This window comes from Amblyomma maculatum, unplaced genomic scaffold, assembly GCF_055883805.1.
Source record: "Amblyomma maculatum isolate TAMU_Amacu unplaced genomic scaffold, ASM5588380v1 scaffold_22, whole genome shotgun sequence".
NCBI lineage: Eukaryota > Metazoa > Arthropoda > Arachnida > Ixodida > Ixodidae > Amblyomma > Amblyomma maculatum.
This window is the reverse complement of record NW_028146747.1, coordinates 2746961-2773721: the sequence shown is the minus strand read 5'-3', so window position 1 is coordinate 2773721 and position 26761 is coordinate 2746961. Positions and strand designations below refer to the sequence as shown.

At 46.3% G+C, this 26761-nt stretch overlaps 1 protein-coding gene across 3 annotated transcripts in view; it reads right to left on the bottom strand.

Annotated features, from left to right (window-relative positions):
- Positions 1–26761, bottom strand: part of LOC146171485 (sodium- and chloride-dependent glycine transporter 1-like) — a 155423-nt gene that overhangs the window by 42351 nt on the left and 86311 nt on the right. The window contains exon 1 of one of the 3 annotated variants that reach the window (XM_084586504.1): positions 5888–6184. The exons of the other annotated variants lie outside the window; for them this stretch is intronic. Within the exon in view, the coding sequence (XP_084442630.1) occupies positions 5888–5965 (78 nt within the window). The 5' untranslated portion in view covers positions 5966–6184. Of the gene's footprint in view, positions 1–5887; positions 6185–26761 lie in introns of those variants that run through there. 3 annotated transcript variants of the gene reach the window in all.

The following is a 26761-nucleotide window of genomic DNA, read 5'->3' as shown; positions in this document are numbered from 1 at the left end:
TGGTTTCGGAACCACGAGTCGGACTTTACCACCTGGGCGAATTTCAAGATCAAATTTTCCGATGTCTTTGGCCGCCCCACCGTCCGAAAACTCCGCGCGGAACAGCGTCTTCGATCGCGACTACAGCTGCCCGGTGAAACGTTCACCAGTTATATTGAGGACATTGTTGATTTGTGTCGGCGCGTTGACCCGACCATGACCGAGGCCGTTAATATACGTCATGTCTTCACAGGAATTGATGACGGCGCTTTAACCATGCTCATCGCCACAGGCCCCAGTACGGTCAAGGAAATCTACGACCTCTGTCAAAGCTGCGACGAGCTCCGCAAGGAGCGTGTTTTGATTCGCCAGCCTCATGCATCACTCGCTGTACTAGCCGCGGAGAGGGAGTCATCTAGCCTCTCTGAAGACATCAAGGCTTTTGTACGTCAGGAGGTCGCGCGACAACTGTCCCTGCAGCCATATGTTAAGGAGTCGTCACCAACTGGCCTTGTTCCGGAGCTTCGCCGTGCAATCCAGCAACATGTATCTGAAGTCGTCCCTAATCCTGCTCCTCAGTCAGCTCCGGTCGCACCCTCAATGCCGTTCCCCACGCCCACAATGTCATCGTCCGGCGTTGCGCCACTGAGCTACGCTCCAGCATTCGCGCCGGCTCCTCCTCAGGTATTGCGTCGCACGTATGCCGAAGTTACTTCAAGTCCACCTCCTGAGCCAGCATATGCCTATGCTTCGCCCCCTATGCGTTCGGCACCAACAGCTTTTGCTCCCCCATTGCGTCAGACACCATCACCATGGCGCACTGCAGACAACAGGCCTATTTGCTACCACTGCGGCATCCCCGGACACACTACACGCTACTGCCGGCGCCGAATAAATATGGCCTTTGCTGCACGGCCTGCGCCACCTTATTTAGCCCCCCAGTTCCCCGTCCCATCGGGTCCTCCAACAGCACCCCATGATCCTCCGGACTTCCTGCCTCGTCGTTCGCCATCACCACGTCGCCGCTCCATTTCGCCAATGCGCCGACGACCCGCTACTCAGCCAGAAAACTAACCGCCGCAGTTCGCGAGGCACGAACTGCGTATTCGACAGAATTTCAAAGTCCTCGTCTTAATCCCGCGAATGTTACTGCTGTCATCGCTGAAGGTGTTTATACTCTTGCGCTCGTCGACACCGGTGCCGCTGTATCAGTCAGTTATCAGCCAAAAACTCTGCCGCTCCCTCCGAAAGGTGACTACGCCTCTCGAGGGACTATCGCTTCGTACCGCATCCGCTCACAGTATACAGCCGACAGCTGTCTGCACTGCTCGCGTCGTAATTGCTGCAGCCTTGTACATCATCGAATTCGTCGTTCTTCCCACATGTTCTCATGACGTCATTCTCGGCTGGGATTTCCTGTCCCAGCATCATGCTATCATTGACTGCGCCAATCCTCAAGTAGAGCTCATTGAACCAAGTGATGCACCATCTGATGCCGCAGCGTTGTTTCTTCTTCATCTTCTCTACATTCCTAATGAAATAAAAAGTTCAAAGTCGCACTTATGAATGATATGCTTAGACCATTACATCTTTATTATGAATTTCGGTCAAGAAAAACTAATTCATATGACTTTCTACGTTCACTTGAAAACATTAGCAGCAGAGTTTCTACCCCCTTAAAATATTTTCTATCGTGAATTATCCCTGGTTCCACGCAAAAAAAAAAAAAAAAAAGGTGAACCGCAATGGAATCGGAAAGCAGGACGGCGAAACCGATGACGCTATTATTGCTTTTTGTAGCAATCAACTCTCAACTAGTATTTTCATTCTGGTCGAGGGTAAAAATGGCTTTAAGAGCCAGAGCTGTACTTGTAAGCAACTTTCGCATTCAACACACTAGCAATTATGATGCACTCTAACTTCGAGAAATTACACCATATATCTTGAGATTGAAAACGGGCACCGCTGTCATGCTTCCGTATATAGCAAGGAAGTTCAAAGTCAGCATTTAAGTAACTCAAGCAAGGTTCCTTATAAAGTATTAGTGCGGATCTTTTAATTGACTTTCGATAAAATTTCGATACTTTTCCAAACAATTCAAAATCGAAGATCACTATTTGCTCATACTGTTCCGATTTAGTGCGAAAAATTCACTCCAGAAAACTTGATAGTGACACTTAGGAACAACTTCTCCTTTACGTTTTATCATATATGCATTTATTATTGGTCAGATATTTAGGGAATTCCCTAAGTTGGAGTAGATTTGTAATATGGGAGTAATTACTCATTGACATCCACCCAAGCGCAGTCATGCGGCTACAAAGGAAAGCAGTACAGCTTTCTCAGAAGCTTCGTAGTTAAACATTCGTCCTGGTCCGGGGACAGTTATTATCCACCAACGCCGCTACCAGAAACACATGCTGGAAGCCCGCTTAAGCCCGCATTAAGACGTACAGCACCTGTACGCAGACTACATCAACACATGGAATATAACATCATCATCATCATCATCATCATCATCACTAGCCTGATTATACCCACTGCAGGGCGAAGGCCTCTCCCATATTTCTCCACTTAACCCGGTTCTGTGCTAGCTGCATCCATTTGACCCCTGCGAACTTCTTAATCTCATCCGCCCACCTAACTTTCTGTCGCCCCCTGCTACGCTTTCCTTCCCTTGGAATCCAGTTTGTTACCCTCAGCGACCATCGGTTATCCTCTCTTCGCACTACATGTCCTGCCCAAGTCCATTTCTTCTTAATTTCTACTAGAATGTCGGTAACTTGAGTTATTTCTCTGACCCACTCTGCACGCTTTCTATCTCTTAATGTTACCCCTACCATTTTTCGTTCCATAGCCCTCTGGGTTGTCCTCAACTTAAGTAGAACTCTCTTGGTTAGCCTCCACGTTTCAGACCCATAGGTGGGTACAGGCAAGATGCAACTGTTGTATACTTTCCTCCTGAGCGATACTGATAAGCTGCTAGTCATAATCTGCGAGTGCTTGCCAAATGCGGCCCATCCCAATCGTATTCTTCTTGTTATTTCCTTTTCGTGGTCCGGATCTGCGATTACTACCTGTCCTAAGTAGACATATTCGCCTACTACTTCCAGTATTTCGCTACCTAATGTAAACTGCTGTTCCTTCCCGAGGCTGTTGAACATTACCTTAGTCTTCTGCATATTGATTTTCAAGCCTACCTTTCTACTTTTCCTGTCTAGGTCATCAATCATTATTTGCAGTTCATCCCCCGAGTTGCTTAGCAAGGCAATGTCATCAGCAAATCGCAGATTACTGAGGTATTCTCCGTCTACCCTTATCCCTAACTGCTCCCATTCCAAGTCTCTGAATACTTCCTCTAAACAAGCTGTGAATAGTACTGGGGAGATTGTGTCTCCTTGCCTAACACCTTTCTTTATGGGAATTTTGTTACTTTCTTTATGCAGAACTATGGTAGCTGTGCAGCCACTATATATATCTTCCAGCACTTTCACGTACGGCTCGTCTACCCCCTGATTTCGCAATGCCTGCATCACCGCCAAGGTTTCAACTGAGTCAAATGCTTTTTCGTAATCAATGAATGCTATGTATAAGGGCTGGTTATATTCCGAGCATTTTTATATCACCTGATTGATGGTATGGATATGATCGATAGTAGAGTACCGTTTCCGAAACCCTGCTTGATCCTTTGCTTGATTGCAGTCTAAGGTTGTCCTGATTCTATTAGCGATTACCTTAGTAAATAACTTATCCGTAACAGACAGTAAGCTGATTGGTCTGTAATTTTTAAGGTCCTTAGAGTCCCCTTTCTTGTGAATGAGGATAATGTTAGCGTTCTTCCATGGTTCCGGTACCGTCGATGACACCAGGCACTGCGTATACAGGGTGGCCAGTTTTTCTAGCACGATATCCCTCCCGTCCTTCAGCAAATCTGTAGTTATCTGATCCTCTCCAGCTGATTTCCCCCTTTTCATAGTTTCTAGTGCTTTCTTTACCTCGTCCTTCGTCACTGGTGGAGCGTCTGACTGTTTTTCCCTACCGCCAATCTCATTACGGTCCTGACTACTTTGGCTACTGTAGAGATCTGTATAGCACTCCTCGGCTACTTTGACTATCTTTTCCATATTAGTGATGACGTTGCCCGCCTTGTCCCTTATTGCACACATCTGGTTTTTACCTATGCCCAATTTCTTCTTTACCGCTTTAAGGCTTCCCCCGTTCTTTACGGCATGCTCAATTTTCTCCATGTTATACTTCCTTATATCGGCCACCTTGCGCTTATTGATTAGCTTTGATATCTCGGCCAATTCGATCTGGTCTGTTGGATTGGAAGCTTTCATACTCTGGCGTTTCTTAATCAAATCTTTCGTCTCCTTAGACAGCTTGCCGGTATCCTCTCTAACTATCCTACCGCCTACTTCTACCGCGCACTCAGTAATGATATCTCTGAAATTATTGTTCCTTGCCTCTAGGGTAACGTCGCCATCCTCAGTTAGAGCTGAAAACCTATTCTGTAGCCAGATCCTCAACTCTTCTGCCCTCCCCCTCACCGCTAATTCTTTAATGGGTTTCTTTCTTACTAATCTGTAGCGTTCCTTCTTCAGATTTAGGCTAATTCGGGACCTCACCATCCTGTGGTCACTGCATCGCACTTTCCCGATTACCTCTACATCTTGCATAATGGCGGGGGTTGAACACATTATGAAGTCGATTGCATTATTAGTCTCTCCGTTAGGACTTTTCCATGTCCATTTCCGGTTCTTCCGTTTGCTGAAGAAGGTATTCATGATTCGTAAGTTATTGCGCTCTGCAAACTCAACTAGTAACTCTCCCCTGCTATTCCTAGAACAAATGCCATAGTCACCTACTGCCTTGTCTCCTGCCTGTTTTTTCCCTACCTTGGCATTGAAATCGCCCATTAGTACAGTATACTGCGTCTTTACTTTTCGCATTGCTGATTCTACATCTTCATAGAAGCTTTCAATTGCCTGGTCATCATAACTACGTGTAGGTGCATAGGCCTGTACAACCTTCAGTTTATACAGCTTATTAAGCCTAATTACGATGCCTGCAACCCTCTCATTAATACTATAGAATTCATCTATATTACCCGCTATATACTTATTGACAAGGAAACCTACTCCTAGTTGTCGCCTCTCTGGTAAGCCTCGATAACACAGTACATGTCCTTCCTTCAGTACAGTATATGCCTCATTCGGCCTCCTAACCTCACTAAGCCCTATGACATCCCATTTCATGCCCTCTAGTTCCTCTAACAGCACTGCTAAGCTAGCTTCACTAGCTAGGGTTCTAGCATTAAACGTTGCCAGGGTCAGTTTCCATTGGCGGCCTGTCCAGCGGAGCCAGGCTTTCTTAGCACACCCTGCTGCGTCACAGGGAATATAACAAATCTCACGCTAAATGAGGAACAAGAAGGGACGAGAGAAAAGTAAGCGCAAAATAACGTGCGTTGTCCTCTCTCCTTTCGTCTGCTTTGCGCTTACTTTTCTCCCGCACAATCATGAACCAAGTAGCCCAGCAACAAGTTTTACTTCAAGAAGTGACGAAGCACAGAGTAAGAGAAATAGTCATGGAACAGCGCTGGACTTGCAGTTCAGGCGCTGCCTTGATTCCAACCGAAATATTAGCAAAGTAACAGTAAAGGACCGAACTATTCTGAGAAGACTACCCCTGTAGCCAGACAAGCATGCCTAGGTCCTCATATATCGCTGCCTCTTTAGCTCATTCTGCTGGATGTTAATACGATATGACCAACATCCATCTAATGTCGTAACAGTCATAATATAGCTTCCTCTACCGATTGCAAAAATGCAATACTCCGCGTCTGGAAAAACTAGTAGAAGAAACCGTCGCCTCGCGTCGCGACGTCCTGCGGTGGTGTCCATACCTCCAGCATTGGTTCATGGTCAGCTGCATCCTTGCTGTTCGTCTTCAGGAGAAAGTACTGGGGAATGCCTCGAAGCATGACTGCCAGTAAGCCGCACGCTCTAGCGCCAGTACAGACAACGCTCAATAAGTCTTTGTCACAACCAGATTCTCCAGCCGAAGACTGTACCGGCGGTTGCCGAAGCGAGTTCCCAAGGCACACTGTTCGAGCACTAGTCTCCTCTGCGTCGCCGGCGGTGAGGTACGACGCGACTGCGAGCTGTCAATAAAAAGGAGGTCCCGTTGTGCTCGCTTCTGGCCCAGCGTGAAGTCACGTGCTACGACGCCGCGAGTCTTGGCAGGCGAGCTACCTTTTGTAGAGGTACTTTGCAAGGCGGACCCAGACGCCTCATTAAAAAGTTCCGCTCGGCACGGTCGGTTTGTGCACGCCGGCTCACGGCAATGGTGATTCGTCCACGAACGCGGCGATGCTCGTTCGTCACGCAGCATTCTCAACCAGTTACGCTTCGAAACCGCCATGCGTCACAGCCTGCAGCCGTGCGACGATCGGGTACAACTTCAATGAACACGTGAATGAAAGTGTCTAGCATGCCCACGGAGCGTGCGTGAAGCCGGAAGAAGTTTGTCCTTCCCTTTCCATGTATTGTCTTTCTTTGTCTCTTTTCAGTATTAGCGGCAATCTAGTTTTCATAGACTCGCCCTTCACAACACTGAGATTGCACTTTTCCATTTTTACGTTTCATTGTTTTCATAGTTTACACCTAATCTCACACATCGTGTGATCTCCTTGATCGATGCCACCGGGGTACGCGAAGGAAAATGAAATTCCGTTTGCCCATCTTAGATAGAGGAGCCCTAATATTAATCTGCCATGGAGTAGTTTTTCAAAAATGGCGAACGCAATACAACAGCATTACTTAGAAAAAAAAAAGATGCTGCTTTAATTAAGCCCCGCTTTCTATCTATTTCGACAGGCCTTGTTCAATCGGGGCTTTATAACTCTTTCGAGTGGCCTTTCACATTATCTGGCCGCTGGCGACAAGCAAAGAACCGCAGATAAGGTCTAAACTAATTCAAAGTCATTAAGCAATTTTCTAAAGCACTGACGGTTGTAGTTATTTCCAGATGCGTCCATTAAACGTCGGAGAGAGCTAGGAACTCTCCCAAGAAATGCATTCCTCAGAAAACGTACTGGCATGTGTGCCCACCATGTCTGTCGTTTGAGAAACCTCCTGTCATGCAGCAGCTCAGCAACCGAACACCTGCTTATGTATTAACATAGTGAGGACCTTTGTTCAGCTCTTTGAGCATCATAGCTAACTAATCGCTCCATTTCGCCGTCGGAGACCAAGTATAATGCATTACTCTCACTCTTCGGGAAATGTGAGAATTTTCTTCCTTCACATCCGCTTAGCAGGTACACATTACTACACACTCTCAAAACTGCTAATCTTGTATTTTCGCCTTTTTCTTCGTCGAACATGTGGCCCTTCTTTCACAGTGCCGCAAAAACGGTGTTGAGCGGTGTGACGCGCGTATCAGTTGCCATCAACGTGTATTACGCAGTTCAGCGCACTGTTGCTTTCATCGCGCTCTTCTTTTTTTCACGCATTAACGCAGCTGTCCTGATGTCATGGTCAGGCAACTGAACAAACTGCATGAATGCGGTCGCAGTTTCGGCTTCTGTAGAGCGGCCTAAACGTCATTGTTTTAAGCGATTGCTTGGTGCTCGAAGCTTTGCCACCACGAAAAGCTCTTTAAGATACTTGATACTCATCTTCGTATTAATCACAGTTTATGGAACGCTGCGTGATATCGTATAAATAATGCAACTATACTATACTCGAACGCTTTTGCAGTTAATATAACTACAGAAAAAAAAACGTATCATGCCACATACCAATACGTATCCTTTTAATCCAAACTCGTTCACTTTTCCGCTTGTCTTATCTATCCCAAAGTACCCATAATGCTATGATGGAGAAAGTAATGAACAGGTCGTTTTTATTTCCGTAATGTAGAGTCTGGAGTAATCTCACAAGTGAATGTAAACACTGGAACGCGCTTTCCTGCGCTATATCTATTCAATTAAGATGATGCGCCGTCGCGGTTCTCGTCGCAGGTGTTGGATGCCATAACCTCTAACTATTGGGTTAATTACAATCACATAAGCAGGTCAGACATGTGACGAAAAGCAGCAAGTGGCGCTCTATACCACACTGTCAAGGTTACTGGTTAGTTTTAGGAACCCCGTTATAATTCAAGTGTTTATTGTTTCGAACGAGAACAGGCCAGCTTTTTCCGGACTCCAAAAGCAGAGTAGGCACGACTTCATTTTTCATTTTATTCTATAAAAGAAACGAAGCGTCGGAGAGAGCGTCTTCATGCTGAGCGGCTTTCCACGTGCCGCAAAGAAAGCTTTTGCATGAAGCAAAGCGGGCAGGCGTCCAGCTGGAGAAGGCTTCCTGCAGTCGGCCGCACTGAGCGACTTGGGCGAGGCCTCCTCTCGAGACTCCTCTCTTTCACTTCCAGTTCGCTCCGGCTGGGACCTCAGGGGCTCGCTCTATGGCGCGCGTCGCAGACGGCTTGGTTCTACCGATGGCGGCTGCAGCTATATACGCGCAGCAGCAACTTGTTAAACTGATGGCATCCAAAGATGAGAGGCTCTGCTTAAAGTTCAGATTACGCTCACCCACTTCGCATCATATAGTTTTCGTGGCAAAAAAGCGGAGGTCCTCGGTACCCGGCTCCCCATAGAGGCGTTGCTTTAGAGAACCCAATGAACGACTCCTTGCCTATATCATGCATTATAAATACATCATGCATTATCATCTATTACTGATACATGTTCTGCACACATTATTGCTCGTACAGTAACATGGCTCACGCCTAACGTTCTAGATCACGAAATTTTTCACAACACAGGTAATTTTACCATATACAGATGTGACCGGTTGGCTCATCATAGTACTCACTATATCTAATGACATTTCATCCTCAAGCATCAATATTAACACTGGTCTTGAAATAGTGTGGGTGTCGTCAATTCTTGATCATCGTCAATTGATACTGGGTACATGCTACCGGTCCCCGTCTGCACCGCCTACCTTTATAAACGAACTTCAACTCTGTTTTAATAAAATAAGTACGACTTTCCCTTCTACTCCTATCCTCCTGCTCGGCGACTTTAATTTTCCGAACATTTCCTGGAACACTAATACGATGCCCATTTTGCCTTCCTTGTCTGCGCAGGGTGATGAATTCATAACCTTGTGCTCCTTATTCTCGTTGACACAGCTAATTACTGAACCAACTAAAATATCACCTAATGCTTCAAACACACTTGATCTCATCCTGACTAATAGACCGGATTTTGTATTAGACATTATTCCATTTGCAGGCATTAGTGACCATTTATCAATTAGTTTTCATTTTAATGCGGCACCCCTTAAACATACCAAGGCAGAAAAGATTATGCGCGACTACAAGAAAGAAAATTTCGTAGCAATAAATGAAGAACTAAGCACTTTCATGGAATCTTTTCTTTCAAATTTTCATGATCGTTCCATTAAGTCAAACTGGGATGTCTTTGCAGGTGAAGTTGACCCTCTAACAAACAAGTATATTCCAGTTTGCAACATCGTCTCTAACTCGCACGCGCCATGGTACAACGCCCATATAAGAAAATTATCAGAGAAGATAAAAAGACTTCATCGCATCGCAAAACGTTCACCAACTGGCTCGCGCTGGGCTGCTTATCACGAGGTAAAACAGCGCAAAAACCGCACAAAACGCAGAAAGGTGAAACGAACACATCTGGGCTGCTTAAAAAGCTGCCTCAAAAATATGCAGGCACTAAAAAATGCCAAGGACCACTTTTTATCTAATACCCTACCGGACATGCTACAAATCCCAGAAAATTCTTGCCAGTAATCAATCCCACATCTAGCAATCCTATCAGTTTGTTAAACTCGTGTGGTGAGTCAGTTAATAATGTAGCAGGGTAGATGTGTAGGCCAGTTGATGAGACATAAGGAAAATAAAACCGGAGCAGGCACAGGACGGAGCGTGGAGACAACACCGCCCTGTGTTGTCGCCACCCTCCGTCCTGTGCCTACTCCGGTTTTATTTTCCTGGTCAGTTAATAATGATATCTGTGCTGAAGTACTGAATGAGGCTTTTGTTAATAATGTTTCGTCCAAACCTGTACCAGACTTCCTACTATATGTCATCATGATTACCTGGTGATGCCACCAGTGACTGTTGACACAGCTAGTGTTGCTCGCCTAATTAATACTCTAAAATACCATTCTAGCCCAGGATACAATTTCGCTAACGCAAAATTCTTAAAAGCACTTGTGCCTATAGCTCAGTTATTTTAACTCATTTTTTTCAACAGTCACTGGACACTGGCACACTTCCTGAACAATGAAAAATTGTGAAGATCGTTCCACTCTCCACTGCACAAATCAGGGAGCAATTCCTCTCCTGCTAATTATCGCCCCATACCCATTACTAGTGCATGTTGCAATTTACTTGAGCATATCATATTCGCCACACTCATTAACTTTCTTGAGAGTATCTTCATTTTTCTTTTCTCGTCTGCACAAAATGGTTTCAGCAAAAGTTATTTATATGAGACTCAACTAATTTATTTTTACAAATAGCTTACATCATATACTGGATAAGTTGTTGATTGCATCTTTTTAGACTTCCTGAAAGCATTTGATAAGGTTTGCCATCAGTTGCTTCTTCAAAATCACTTCCGCTAAATATTGACACCAATTTGTTCAAATGAATCGAATGCTTTCTCACCAATCGCTCACGATATGTCTGCGCTAACGGTTACAAGTCAAATTTTGCTAATGTACTATCAGGTGTTCCACAGGGTTCCGTCCTCGGACCATTATCGTTCCTAATTTATATAAAACACCTTCCATCCTATGTGCCATCTAACATACATTTATTCGCTGATAACTGCTTTATTTTTCGTGAATTAAAAAACGATAATGATATTAACATTCTACAGCGCGACCTGACGGCTATAGTTAATTGGTGTAATCAATGGCTGATGGAACTAAACTCTAAGAAATGAAAGATAATGCGTCCTTATGTCGTCCCCTCTATACACTCTGAATGACATTGAACTTGATAGCATCAATTCTTATATATACCTAGGCATTCACCTTTCATCCGACCTAACCTGTAGGCTTCATATAGATTACGTCAGTAACAACGCTAACAAAACGCTAGGTTATCTGCGAAGTAATTTTTCTCGCGCCCCGTCTACTTTGAAAGCAGTCTTTTATAAAGCTTTAATACTTCCAAAGTTAGAATACTCAGCAACAATCTAAGATCCTAGCCATGTCTACTTAATTACTGCACTTGAACGCGTTCACAATAACTCTGCTCGTTGCATTCTTTCTAACTATAACCGAGGAGCAAGCATCACAGAAATTAAAACTATTTTGAGTCTTCTATGATTGGGTTCAAAGCGAAACGTCTGCCGGCTAATTCTATTCCACAAATTATATTATCATTTCATCTTACACAGCAATTTTTTTCAGAGACCCTATTACATATCGCATCGCATTGATCATCCTTGTAAAGTAGCCATCCCCTTATGCAAAACAGTTTCTTACGCTCATTTGTTCCCCGTACTTCCAAACAACGGAACGATCTTTGAATTGAAATTATATATATTACTGATACAATTAACTTTCGCAAAGCTTTAGCTTGCACTGTATAAGCACTGCGGGAGGTGGTCAGTTCGAAACCCACCGCCGGACACCCACCGGTAAAAATGGGTACAAGCGTCCCCCGGCCTGGTGCTCGGCTTTTACAGGGGTGTGCGTTTGGGAGAAGCTCCGTAAACCCCGCTGCGCGCCCCTCCTCCGCAGTGGGCCCAAACCCAGTTTCGAACCTCGCAGCCTGCAAAGGTGGTTCTGTTTGTCTTGCAAAGGTACTTCCTTTGACCCTCACCATAAGCACTACTAGTTTTGTGTCTACTAATACAATTATTGCTGCCTTCATAGCTAATATTGTATATATATGATCTATTATTTATATACCCGCTTTTTACATTGTTTTCTGCGCATTTCTTTTTGCCTACTCCCCTCTGAAATGCCTGTATGGCCGTGGGGGCAAAGACAAATAAATAAATATTTCAACAAAACTCCCCTCAACTACAAATATACTCCCCTCAAATATACTCAACTACAGCGAGTATATTTCTTATTATTTTATCGGTGTTTGCTTGTCGGCTATGACTTGCATTGCTAATGCACACGCTATACAGTTGAGCAACCAATCGATCCCTATCTCATATGCAGGTGCATTACGAGAGCATCAGTCGCATCGCTACTTTTCGATTAGTCATGCATGTTTACTATCGACGAGAGTGGTAGCATTCTGGAAGCTGTCACGTCTAATTAACTTTTCGGGGGAACAGGTGGACGAACGACTCGTACACGAAGAGCCGCATCGGAGCAGTGCACTGTGGTTGCTCGTTCCTGACCCAGCCGGTAGCAGCTACCCGGAGCACTGTTCCACGGCACGCGCCTGACTCTCACTGGCTCTTATCCAAGCCAGCGTCAGGGTGTTAACTAGCACCGTGCACGAGCTCCATAGCTCGCTCAGCGGGGCACCGGCCGATCTTGGAAAAGCAGTTTGCCGCCTTAGTCGCAAAGTCGAAGGGAACATCTTCCCGCTGCTTATAGATTCGAAGCAATGCTATCGGAAATGAGAAAAAAATGCTGCTAAATCTTCACCAGCTGGCCAACTTTGTGTACGGTTGTACCGAAAGCTGCATAGAAGGCCTCACCAGAGAGGTGATGCTGCCGGCAGATGTGGCGCCATCGAATACTGCGTAATAAGTAGTACCCTTGACTTGAACGTGACGCGCTTAGGCTTCCTGCACAAAGGCCAGTAAATATCTGCATACTCTTGTCCGCGTACTTACAGAACTTGCTCTCACACCTGTAATGCGCTTGTACGCAATGGCGTATATTGAGTTAAACCCCACGTTCTGGCTTCTGTAAGCACATACACTTTTTCTTCTACGGGCTGACAAAATGAAGCGCAGTTGCGATTGCTTAGCACTTTTTGCGAGCTTTGCAGAAACCGGCCACACTAGGCTTTCGCTTGTCAAGTAACGTGTATGCAAATACGCTCAATTTCGCTCGAGCCAGTAGGAAATCTGCATAGCTGCAGTCCGACCTTTCGCTCAAAGCGTAGATGCCTTACGGGACACGCAAGCGCGCGCCTCCACAAGCTGTTTGGTTATAATGAAGGATACTACATTCGCGAAAAATCCGCCGCGACGGAGCAGCTAGTTGCACGCGCGAGTCCGCGCACAACAAAACCAAGTTTAATCAGGCGCGAATAACTTACAGGGAGAGAAACAAAATTAAAGGCGTGAGGGGGGGCGAGGTTCATGAGCGACGCGCAGTTCTATCTTCGCGGTGATGTCATGGCGATGTTTTCAGCCCAAATGTCACGCGGGCACGCCACACACAGCCGTGAACGTCGTCCGGCGGCCGCGTGCGCTAGCCTGTCAGGGGCGTCAGCCTTGACGTCAAAACCGACAGGCGGGGCCCATTCAGTGACTGCATCGTGAGAGGTCTGTTTGTGACCGCATCTGGGTTGCTCGCGTACGCCTGCCCAGAACGCAGGTGCAAAGCGGAGAGCACTGCCGCGGACCACCCCGTCGCCGAAGAGATCGCGAAGAGTCTTTCATTCATTCTTTTTTTGTGTGTGTGCTTCTTTATCTCCTTTCACGAACGCTAGCTGCAAACGATAGGCAACTGAAAACAATTTCACTGCTAACTCTGCGCACATTTTGAAACCACAGCTCAATAGACCTCTTCACGGAGTTCTACAAAGGCTTCTCGCTATTCCTTTTAGTGCAGAACGTTCTGAATGACGCTTAACTCTTTCAAGCCCGTCGGATATAAAAAGAGCCTAAAATATATTCTACTTAACCTCCTCGGTCTGTAAACACGTGCTACATTCGCAAGATCATAAAGGGGGAGAAGGTGCTGTCTTCGGCCATTTGCTAAGCGCGTACATTTATTGGAAATCGGTTTGAAATCGAAATGTACAGCCAGTTTCGTTCGCGTCCTCTCTGAGAGAAATGTGTAATGGTAGTTCTTGCTGAAAAACAAAGCCTACCTACAGCAAAATGCGCACGGGCCGTTCTATTCAGCGTCTCACAGATCCGTTCATGAGCCTCGTTCCAGTTCTACCTGGCAGGGATGACCCAGACGTTCGCTTTTGGAAGGCCTCAATCCCAGCGAAGATCCTCAGCAACTGTGGGGCTTCTTTTTTTTTTTTTTACGCGGTAAAGCAATTTCTCCCAAGTAGCCGGCATTCTCATATGATGCAGCCCTATCTTCGTGCAACTGTTGGCTAATGGCAACATGGACCAGATTGCCGGGAAGTGATCTTATTTGAGTATAACGCCAGTCAGTCACGTGATACAAGAATTTCTTGCTGATTACAGGTAACTTGCCCACTGCCATGAACACCTTAACAGGTTCTGAAAGGTGCCGTCCTTTCATCGCTGTGAGATGTTCGCCCTGGAGGAAAGTGAGAAGTGTGTAAAAGCTCCAGGCAATGCGTTTTTCGTTCTGTTTTCTCTTTTTCATAGTATTCTTTCTTTTTCCTGTCTGTACACTTCGCAGAAAGGGCGCCGTGTGGATGTGTAATATATATTACAGCGGTTGTAAAAGTTCCGCATGCTTTTCCTTCGCAGCGAATAAAAGTTGTGGAACATCTTTCTTCCCGCATTTCATGAACCACGCGTGTTCAGCAAGCGAAAGAAAGGGCGCAGTCGGTCGTCAGCACTTTCTGAATGTTCATACGCTTTTCCTCAAGCAGAAATGAACCAGCTTGTTCTAGAGAATCAAAGTATTTCATCAGTTGTTTAGAAAACACTGCCGCCACTTTACGCAGACGTCTCCGCATCTGCATAATCCGCTTTAGTGCTATGCATAAAAGCTAAAGAAAATTATTGTCACCTACACATTTCTTCTGTGGATCCTCTTGCAGCTTCCATAGATACGGCTTTTAAAACACGTGGTCATTCATTCCCCTTGTGCCAAGAGTCGTTATTTTTTTCCAGCGGAGTGCTCGATGGCATCGGTATTTGCGGATTCACAATTGGCTTTACACAACTATGTATAGTGAACACATTAACCTCTTAAATGTATAAACAACGCATAATGTAACGGCATTAAGATGTTTGTTGGTTTTTTTTCTGGGGGGGGGGGGTGGAATACATAATGGTTTCGTTTAAAATCTTGCACCAACAGCATCGCATAAACAAGAACAAAGATGGGACATTACCAGTGCTTGCCATTTCCCGACATGACCGCACACGCTGATGTTGAGTGTGTCCCGCATGGAGTGCTGCCAGTACCTCTCTCTTACTTCCTCTCTATGCTCCCCTATCTCTTTTGTAACAGCGACAAATTACTGGAGGCGTGCTGACACGGCGCCGTCCGACCAATGGAAGAAAAAGCATGTTTTTATAATTCTTTGTGCACCTCTCTCCTATGATGAAAGAAAAAAGAGAATAAAGACGAGGAAGAGGCAAAGGGGGAGAGGCCAGGGGGGGAGGGGGTAACTCGATTAAGTTGTCATCTGCCCATGTGTTCGACGGCTTCTAAAATGAGCATCGATAATAACCTCGTTCCAGGCACGATGCTGTAGCTTCGTCATCTCAGTGTAAGACGCAAAGAAAGCGAACGTTCGAAATTAAAAAGGACGCAAGCTGGGCCTGCACGCAAAGTAAGGAGAACCTTGCATCACGGCCCCGTTCGGAAGAGGCTGATACCCTCTGCGCCCAGCTGTTCGAGCTGCGTAGTCACGTGATAACTTGGCTGAACAGCGCGTGATAAGCAACTTAGCACACACGCATCCCATTCCCTTGCGCGACCGCTTCTGTGACACCAGAAATACTAGGGAGCTCGCGCTGTCCACGTGGACGTGCACTCTCGTAAACACGTCGCCATCTGCTACTTAAATGATTGAACAGCAAACAAAGCAGTTGTGTTCATCGCTGAAACCCATAAGTTTCTAAATCCCCAGCGCATATTTTCATGCTATACGAAGGTTGCCGAAAACACTTGCTAACAATCTGCATGTGGTCGACAATACTGCAGGTTATTTTTTTTATGCAGAATTCCAAGCCCCATGTTAAGACATGTGCTGCAATATTTGTTAAGCTTTCAAGCTCGTTTATTTCATATTTGTGCTTCTGTTAATCAATATGTACGTATTGATCTAGAACTGCTAAGAGATCGTTCACTCATTCTCCCATTCATTCGTCTCTCTTGATGTTTGAGCTATTCCTCATAGGCTTCCTGCCATCGCATTTTAACGAAAAGTTCTATAACGTATAACCTCCTTGTGTTGACGCCGATAACATAAGTTCTACGCAGCTTACGGCACCCGTGGAAACACCGCCGCTGCTTGTAGTTGAAACGGAGTGCCAACTGCAGCAATGATTGTGATTTCTGCGCAGTACAAACGTTCTTTACTACAGTACCAGTTCCTTTCTTAAATCCGAAGGAAGCATGTAAATATTCGCGAGTTTTTGGTCGTGGTTGCTCATGGTGCGAGAAGAATGCTGACGGCAGATACAAGCACACACGTACAGTACAAGCTCTTCTATGCATGTCCTAGTATTCCTCGTTCAAATCCTAAATGTATTTCCGTATCGTAACAGCGTCACGGACTAACTAAATCGCGAAAGGACTGTGTAGGCTCGTGCCGCTACTTACTCAAGCCAAAAAGCCCACGCCACACCTGGTATTCATCTGTAACACTTGGAAATGGGCGTGCGGGTCGCTCAAACAGGCATGTGCGACGGTCAAACGAGTTTCTGATATTCACTGCCACAACAGAAGAGCGACTTCACACCATCTCAATAAAGAGAATGGGAAAAGACGCAACTAGCGTGTAAATATTGAGCCTCTTTCAATTCGCACAACGGAAAAACAGGTTCCAGTAAAAAAAAAAAAAAAAAAAAAAGCTCCACAATCAGTGCAAGTCCTTTATCCACATTTTAACCAGTCACCAATGTAAACATAGAGCCATAGGCTGGAATTTCCGGTCCCCGGTGCTCTATGCCAAGCCGAACATTCGTGTAAAGCTCCGAAGCAAAATGCGTATAGACGACCGATCACCCAACCCTTAGTCGAATAAGGAAGACATGCACGGGTAATAATCTCTTTATGTGTGGCACCGTGGTTTGGACTATTGTACCCACCCATGCAAGCCCTTTGCTCACACGTGGTATTTAACGGGACTCATTTTTCCTCGTCATAACTCCCTGTCCTCTGCGTGACGTTGCAGTGACCTGAAATTCCCATTTTCACTACACCATCCGAGCATTAGGCACGCTCCTTCCGCCCCAGTCCTACATGTTTGACCCCTGATTTTCGCTCAATCCTGCCTATTCTCAAGGCTCGGATCAGGCGTTAGTTAAGAGCGAAAGAGTTGCTGCGTTCTCTTGCAACAACCTCACCCTACGTGTCAGTTCAATTTTTACTAACCTCTCAATCTGTTTCCTGTTTCTGACAATTTGCCTCCTAAGACAGACGACAGGCTTTTTCAATAGAGGACCGCAACCATGATCGCGTGCTCAGCAGTCACTGAAGTGGCTAATCGACAGTGGGAGGTGCAGGGTTCTCAAAGGTATGTAAGGCACAGCTAACAAAATACGAGCACACCTACTCCACAATCTCACAACTGTACCAGAAAACAGCCAAGGTCACAAATCTGTTACTTGATTTACAGGATTCTCGTTCTGGGTGCCATTCGGGCCGACTGCTGGCTCTTTTTGGGCATTTCTTACATATATTTCTTGCTGCAGAGGAGAGAACGAAAGTTCGTTTTAAAGCACCTGCAGGCTTTGAGTCCGCAATATGACGCCTGGAGGAAGAACAGAATCTGTGATCTTATTCATCACTCGATCCACTTGAACAGGACACTTATGCTCAGACTCTCATTGTCGCCCAGAGCACGAAAAATCGAGCAATACAAAGCAGACGAATCGTACATTTTTCATTCTGCTCTCGACAGGCTTGCCCACTTTTCATCGAAGATCACACACTGATCTGCCCGATTTCCATGTGCCACCGACGTTTATCCTATTTTTGTCCTATTAGGTGCGCGCAGAGCCGTCCTATCTGTATTCTTGTTCGATAGCGACTAGAATAACAAATAGTTGCGTGAAGTCCTCTTAACTAATATGGACGATGGTAATACCAGCCATTGTTAAAAAAATAAGTGTGTGTGCGTGTGCGCGCGTGAGTGCGCGTGCGTGCGTGTGTGTGTTAGGAGAGAGAGCGAAACCGATGCTCCTTTATGATACCTTGAAATAATTAGTCTTGTGCACGTGCTTTATAGAATCTTGTTTGTTGCTCTCCTTTCTTAACGTAATAACGCACTTCCTCCTGTGCATACCTTGTGATTATAACACCCCCGATAATATTAATGAGGACTGTGGAGTCCGAAAATAAATAAATATATAAGTTGTTCCCTCTACTTTAGAGCGGTTAACAAAAAAAAGAAAAGAAATATTTTACACACCAGGCGAACCTGCAGCGAATGCAAAAGGGACGTGTCAAGAGTGGCGCCGTCGCGTTCCCATCCCAAGACGCCGCTGATTCAGTCCCTGTGTTCGCCAGACAGATTTTTCAGAGAGATGGTTCCCAGTGCATTCCGCGCAGCCCGAGAAATAGTGGCGATGACTCGGGGAGCTCCACTGGCTGGCATCGCTACAACGGCCCGCTATATTTGTGTGAGGTTACGGAACCCATGCGGCGTGATTCATGGCTCAGAGACGAGAGAGCCTGGGATGCTTCGGTGCTTCTTTATTCTTTTTCGCGTTTCTTGTCTGCTTCCTGTTTACCTCTGCATGAAAGAAATAAGAGAGGGCATAAAATGCCTGCACGCGCACCTGTGTAACTTATTGAGCTCAGTATTCCGGGCTCTGAAGCTGCCAATTCATTATCGCCATGTGGAAACAAGAAAAGGTAACGCAGCGACAGCAGGTTTAAATATTAACTGTCGACTAACATGCACACATTCGCCGCTTAAATGATAGTGATTTCTAAAGGCAGAATTGTGGGGAAGATTATAAAAAATGAACTGGGGTGTCAAACCGGCACATGTAAAAGTACAACGATCGTAAAACTAGTTCGTTTTGACACTTTGTAGTTGCGGCACAGCGCATGAGAAATTACGCGAAAAGTGTCGATCTGCTCTTTGTTCAGAGACGAGCATTATTTAGCAGTTTTCAGCGTCAGTGGCAATTTGTATTTGGGCATATTTTCTTTTTTCAGCATCTTTAGCTCCTTCAGTCTGTTTTGTTTTTCGTGTGTGTACTTTTCTAATTCACTGCATATCGCTGCACTAATTTCCCGTCGCATTTGGATCTCTGTTGGTGCAACTGGTGTCATTTCGATTTTAGCTGTGCTCAGAGAGTGATTTCTAACGTATAGCTACAAGTGTAGCAGCCGTTTGAAGACGCGTACATTGACATAAAAACGTGCAAGGATCGAAAGAAGCTTAGGAGGTTTCATTGCCCCTGCTAACCGCAGAATCGCATTGAATGGCTCGGAAGGAAAAACGACACTCGAAGATGCAATTGTAAGACATTGCTCGAGAGTACGAAAAAACACACGGACGAGGGTAGAAGAGACAGCATGAACGCAGGACTTCAACTCACGTCGGAACGTCGAACTTCACTGGAAGATGCTCGTAATTCTTATCTTTTTTTTTTGTCTCCTTTCCTCTTTGTTCTGTAATTTCCTTCTGAATGTTCTTTAAACGAACAATTGTAATGTGAAAAAAACGAAAAGCAGGCGCATGTATTTTTCGCCGATAGCTACGCGTACAGGTAATAGCGTTTAGGCAAGCACTCCACATGTTAATTGGGTACAAGCGTCCCCCGGCCTGGCGCCCGACACTTTCAAGGGTGTGCGTTTGGAGCAGGCTCTGCTAACCCTGCTGTGCTCCTTCGAGGGCTTAAAGTTTCGAATAACTAATGGCCTGCAAAGGCCGAGCTAACAGAAAAAAAAAGGCCACATAATGGACTTTTTGCCGCGCAATGCGGACTTATTGTTGTTCGATGGCGGAACTGATCACTGCCACAACGGAGCATCGGAGCAATGGCGCCCTCTCTCTGGACATCTGACTTGCGACTGCGTGCACCGTATTAAAGGCGCGGCCATGCAACGCTGCCCTCAAGACGATGCATTCTGGCCCGCTTCTAAGAGTCACGCACAAGAATATACCATAACAGATCAGCGTGGCACACCCCAAAAAAGCTCGGGGTGAAGGCCGAGCGCGGCGCCTTCTTGGCGTCGTCGGAAGAACGAGGTCGCTGCGCCCAGGGACGCAGGGTCAGACCGCGTGTGTCGAACCCGTCGACCAGACCGTTCATTCTTTTGCGCCATATTTCTAAATGCGGCCCAGTTGGCTTTTACTATTTCTGTTTTTGCTCCCACCCCTTTCCGCGGCACCTTTACGTGTACGTTCCAGTGAACGACCGCCGGACGTGTAGCAAAGCAAGTGCGAGTCTGTAGGCCCGAACCTTTCATGTCCAAGGCCGTTTCTCAACGCGGCTCGCGCGTCTACCTGGCGCCGGGCTGAACTAACGCATAAAGGCCGGTGAAGAAGCATGACGCTCGTCCTATCCGGTTCACCACCTCCAGGAATGCGTCGCAGCTTATCTCCGAACCCTCGGGAACAGGTAGTCGAGCGTCCTTGCCCTTTGTGTCGAAGTTCATTTGCTCTCCTGGGGTACCAGAATCGAGCGGCTTTTAAGCCAGTATGCATAGCGAACACTTGGCAACCTTTTGAAGTGAGTGCTCGAGATCAGAAATACCTATAACGAGCCCCTCATTTCTCTTTTAATTGTCTGCTATATATATATATAGGGTCACGAAGAGTCGGACACGACTGAACGACTGAACTGAACTGAATTGATATATATATATATATATATATATATATATATATATATATATATATATATATATATATATATATATATATATATATATATATATATATATATATATATATAGTCCACGCGGCATGCGACAAGGACAGGATGCGATTGTTTAAATAATAGGTTTTAGTTTTAGTTTACCAAAATCACACTTCTAACTACGCGAAGTACGCGGTGGTGGAGGGCTGATGATTGATTTCTAATATGTTTCGATCTTTAACGCACAGGAATATTATTCCCGTTCGTGTTTGTGTCCCTTCCTTCGTGCTCGTCCTTTTGCGCCTTTTAATTAGTATATATATATATATATATATATATATATATATATATATATATATATATATATATATATATATATATATATATATATATATATATATATATATATATATATATTGTGGAAGAAGGCTAGGTCAAGACGGCGAGGTCGTGGCGGCAAGGACAGCGAAGCCTTGTCCAGCGTTTTAATCCGGTCACCAACCCAGGCACGCGCCAGAGCCGGCGCCGCGGGACGATGATGATGGTATGTACAAATGAAAGAAGATGATGATGGCATGTACAAATGAAAGAAGGTCCACAGAAGGCTCACACAATCTGCCCGGGGGGTCGGAAGCGGCCAGCCTGGCCGCTCCTAACTAACCGATGCACCGCGGCGCACAAACGGTTTCAAGCGAGAGACATGGACAATTTCAGTTCCACGGTGGCGTCGATCGGCTGGTGGATCAACAGGCGCGACTTTGTAGTTAACTGGAGAAGTTTGGCTGATGATCTTGTAGGGACCAAGGTAGCGGTGGTGGAATTTGTCACTAAGGCCAGGGGTGCGCAGTGCAGTATAAAGCAGTACTTCGTCACCGGGACGATAAGAGACCACGCGATGCGTAGAATCGTAGCGGCTCTTGCGGTCTTCCTGGCACGCTGCTGTGTTGAGGCGGGCAAGATGACGGCATCTGGCCACACGAGATAAGAACTGGGTAGGTACTGTCGTGACGCTGGGGCTAAGTCGACCCGGCCTTCACTTGGTAGCGTGCAGAGACTCGGGGTTGAAGTAGGATTGAATCTTCGAAGTTGGTGAAATATGTACAAGCAGGTTTAATGGCACTTTGAGAAAACTTATTTACAATATTTACATGAAAAAGAAGGGTACATCAGCAAAATGGCAAGCGTTAAGAGTTCATAGCGAGAAGCGACTGGATGAGCCGTTTACCCAGGCTCAGAGCGACATTTCGTGCTCTGCAGCGTCCTTAAAACCCCCTATGTCCAGCCCCTCCCTGAAGATGCTGACCAACCAAATCCAGGGCACGCCCCTCAGATATCGGCATCCAATCGAACACATCACTGCACTGATGGTCTGAAGCACTGACTGGCCCGGCATTGTTTCGTTGAGCCTGGTCACTTGTTGGCGGGAAAAGCTTGGGAACGGCGAGGAGGTACATTTCTATTCTTCAGCCAAGAATCGATAGGCAGCTGGTTCCGGCAAGTGGATTTACTTCTCAGAAACCCAAGTGCACGTGGGCGCCGCATACGCTCCCAGCATTGTCCGTTTTCGACAATTGCAAATCTTTCCTGCATTCCTGGGAAATCACTTAATGGCTGTATGCGTCATGCTCCTTTCTTGTCCTGCACGTCAGCGGACATGTCACTCTGTCGTCTCCTTTGGAAAGTAGACATTCCTCACTGGACGACAGGGCTTCTCGACTGGAAGGGTGAACAAAAGAAAGAAAGCACTTCCTGCATTTCCCGCAGGGGGACGTTTCTTTGTGTTTTTCCAGACGTTCTCTTGACAGGGTCAATTTGGCATTTGCAGGGTGTCCACAAAGCAAAACAGGCTTACAAAACAGGATTCCTGGAAACAGGCTCACTTAGAGCCATTGGACCATCACCACATATTCACAATACTTTTCCATGCCCACAGGCGAACAATAGAGCGCGCAAATGCGGATGCACGGTCGTAACAGCCTCCTCCCCCGCCAGAAGAGTCTCGGAGGGCAGCAGTCGCAGCTGCTGCATGAAGAGACGACTTAATGGCCTGCACGTGAACGCTTGAAGCTCGCTGTTGCTTGTCGCGTTGTCTTGATTGTTGTAGGCCAAATTGCTCGAGCTGTCTGAAACTCAACCACATGTCTAAACAAGCACTCGGCTCCCGTCTGAAGAGACCTGGTCAAAATAAAACTGCCATTGTTGTTCGAGAAAAGCCCACTCTCAAGACGTTCAGGACCCACGTATTCCTAGAAAACCAAACGTGCTGCTTTACATAGCCACACATATACAAGCGCACGAAAAAAAAAAAAAAACCTGATTATCAATTTGGATACATGGTGAGGAGCATCTCGGACCGCTTAGAAAGAGCGGCTAAGCGCGTCCGCATTCCCATTTAACTTCCCCTTTTTGTATCTTATTTCAAAATTGTACTGCTGTAAAATCAAGCTCCACCTAAGAAGGCGACTGTTCTTCGATGTCGCAGTTTGCAGCCAAGCCAGGGGACAATGGTCCGTCTCTACGGTGAATTTGGCCCCTCCAAGATAGCACAGCAATTTTTGAATGGCCCATACAATGCAAGCGCACTCTTTCTCTGACGCGCAATAAGCCCTCTCTCTAGAACTCAGTTTTCTGCTCAGGTAGAGCACCGGGTGCTCATTACCGTCGTCATCTCTCTGGCAGAGAACAGCACCTAGCCCTCGATCACTGGCATCACACTGGACCGTGAATTCTCGGCCATAGTCTGGAGCTCGCAATACCGGACGGCTAATCAGCACAGCCTTCAGGTTTACGAAGGAGGCTTCCTTTTGTTCGTCCCAGACTACATTTGTCGGTTCTGTCTTGCGGAGAGCGTCGGTCAGAGGGCTAGCCAAAGATGAATAGTGAGGGATGTAGGGGTTGTAGTATCCCGTCAGCCCTAAGAATGCCCGAATTTCCGTCTTCGTGCTCGGCCGCGGGTAGTCTGCTACCGCAGAAATCTTAATCTCGCTGGGTTTCCTGAAACCTTGACCTACATTGTGACCCAAGTAGTCCACGGTCGCCCTTGCCAGGCAACATTTCTCGGCCTTTACGGTTAGTCCAGCTTGACGCAAAAGGCTCAGTACAGCTCTTAGATGTACTATATGGTCCGCCCATGAGTCGGAAAAAACCGCAATGTCATCTAAATAAGGCACCGCGAATGTTTCACACCCATTTAAAACCCTATCCATGAGTCGGGAAAAACAAAATGAAGCATTTTTGAGCCCGAAACTCATCATTGTTGGCTGGTAGCTGCCCGTCGGAGTGACGAAAGCCGCGTATCTGCTGGCGCGTTCAGTGAGCGGTACTTGCCAGTATCCTCGAGTAAGGTCCAGCGTAGTCACATATGCCGCCCTACTACCTGTTCTACTCTCTCCTCAATATTCGGAATAGGATACACTTGATCCCTGGTGAGAGAATTTAGCTTTCGGTAGTCTACCACAGGCCTAGGGTCTTTACCTAGAGCTTCTACTAAGATCATAGGCGAAGCATAATCGCTTTCCGAGGGTTTTATTACTCCTAATTCCAGCATGCGAGTTACTTCCCTATCCAGAATTTCTCTTTGCCTTGGAGAAAATCGGTAGCACCTTGATCGCACTGGCACGTCTGAAGTCAGCTCAATATCGTGCTTAGTCAAATCAGTCCTGCCTGGCCTGTCCACGAAGCAGGCCTCACTCTGTTATTATTTCGCCCAGATCGGACAGCTGGGATTTCTTTAGTTCTCCTCTCTGCTCCGTCTTTTTGAGAAGCTCCTGAGCGTTGCTTCCTTTTCCGCTGAGGCAAATCAAGTTGTCCCCCATCTCCTCGGGAAGGTTTAACGTTAGATTTACCACGGCTTCCCTCTGCACATAAGGCTTCATAAGATTGCAATGATAAATGCGCACTTCTTTACGCCTACCGGGAATTTTCACTGCGTAGTTAGTGTCAGAAAGCTTTGCAACGACTTCAGCAGGTCCTTCCCACTGTACTTCGAGCTTATTCTTGGGATCATTGGCTTGCTCCATAGCTAAGTCCTCTCGGGTTCCACTTAGAAGTCTCGTGAGATTACTAGACACCGGCGGCAAGAGGTTACTCTCTAGAACGTCCTCATTCCGTGTCTTATCAAGCTCACTTTCTAGTTGACTTATCTGAGATGCCTCGCTCTCAAAGTTTTCTGACCGGCTATCTTCCGCATCGACCACTGTTTTAACTGCCGTTTCTTCCGCTGTGGATTTTTCTGGAATGAGCAGTGTAGCTAGTTCTCGCGCCTTTGAACGTGTTAAGGCTGGCACAACTCTGTCTCCGAAAAGGATGCCCCTCTTTCGCAGTAGCATGTCCGATTTGTTAGAGAACAAATACGGATAGCACTTAGGAAGCTTTCCTGAAACGGCAGCCTCGGTTGTTAACTTGCCGAAAGGGCCCTCGATGACCACGTTCGCGATCGGCAAGCACACACTCTGTTCCTCAACTAGCTGTCGGATCCATGCACACTGTCCTGTATAGCCGGAAGGCGATACATACGCCGGATGGACAACATCCATCGTTGCGGCCGAATCGCGCAGTACCTTGCAAGGCTTCCCGTTGACTACTAGGTCATGCAGGTAGGGTTCTAAAAGCTGCATATTTTCATCGCAGTCCCTGACATACGAGAAAGCAATCTTTTCTTTCCGGCAGTTGACGGCAATGTGACCCTGCTCATTACACCTAAAGCATGTGAGCGGCTTCCTAGCCTCAAGCTTATTCTTTGTGTTCTGCACGCTGGTCACTTCCCCACTTTTCTCACTGCCGTCCTTTCTAGGGAATTTGCCTGAAGAAACCTTCATTTCTTCGTTTCTAACTCTAGCAAAGTGCCTTTCCTGACGGTTTTTCACACTGAACTTGGGATTGCGGGGCCTATCCACTGCTGGGTTGCTGAATTGTCGGCGCGAAGCATACTCCTCAATAAGTTCGGCAGCTTCAGTTGCCGACTTAATTTCGCCTCGGTCCTGTAACCAATTTCTTTCTTTTTCTGGGAGGCAGTTATAAAACTGCTCCAAAAGAATTCGCTCGACTACAGCGTCCCTATTACTGTAGGAATCTGTGCTCTTTAGCCACTCGCCCAAATTTACTCTTAAATTGTACAGGAATTCAGGGTAACTCTCGTCCCTGGACTTAGTAGCGTTCCGAAAACGTTGTCTGAACGCCTCGGCGCTAAGCCTATACTTTCTCAGAAGGCAAGCTTTGACCTTCTCGTAGTTGTCCGCGTCCTCCTTGCTTAGCCGCGCGACAACCTCCGCTGCCTCGCAGGGCAGAACCGTCAATAATCTCTGAGACCAAGTGTCTCGCTGGAAGGACAGTTTTTCGCAAGTTCGCTCAAAGTTAGCCAGATACAGACCGATATCCCCTGATATCACATATGGCTGCATGTACTTTGACATCTTGAAATCTGCCTCCTTGTTGAGACGAGGTACCGCTAGCTGGGGACAATCGCCCGACCTCTTGCTCAACTCTAGTTCTAATTTCCGGAGCTCAATTTCTTGGTCCAGCTTTTTTGCTTCTCTTTCAAGCTTCTCACGTTCGTGCTCCCTTTCCTCTTTTTCCCTCTCAAGTTCACGCTCCCTTTCCTCTTTTTCCCTCTGACGTTCGCGCTCCCTTTCCTCTTTTTCCCTCTGACGTTCGCGCTCACGCCTCTTTTCCTCTTTTTCCCGCTCTTTCTGCTGTCTGAGCTGCTCCTCCTTTTTTTGGGCGATGAGGTTCCATGCTTCACTGAGCTCCTCATCATCGGCTCCCAAATCTGTGATTGCCTTTATAATCAAAGGTTTTCGTGCCAAACCACTTGTATCAATTCCCAATTCCTCACACAATTGCAACAGTTCCGGTTTCTGCAGCTTTTGT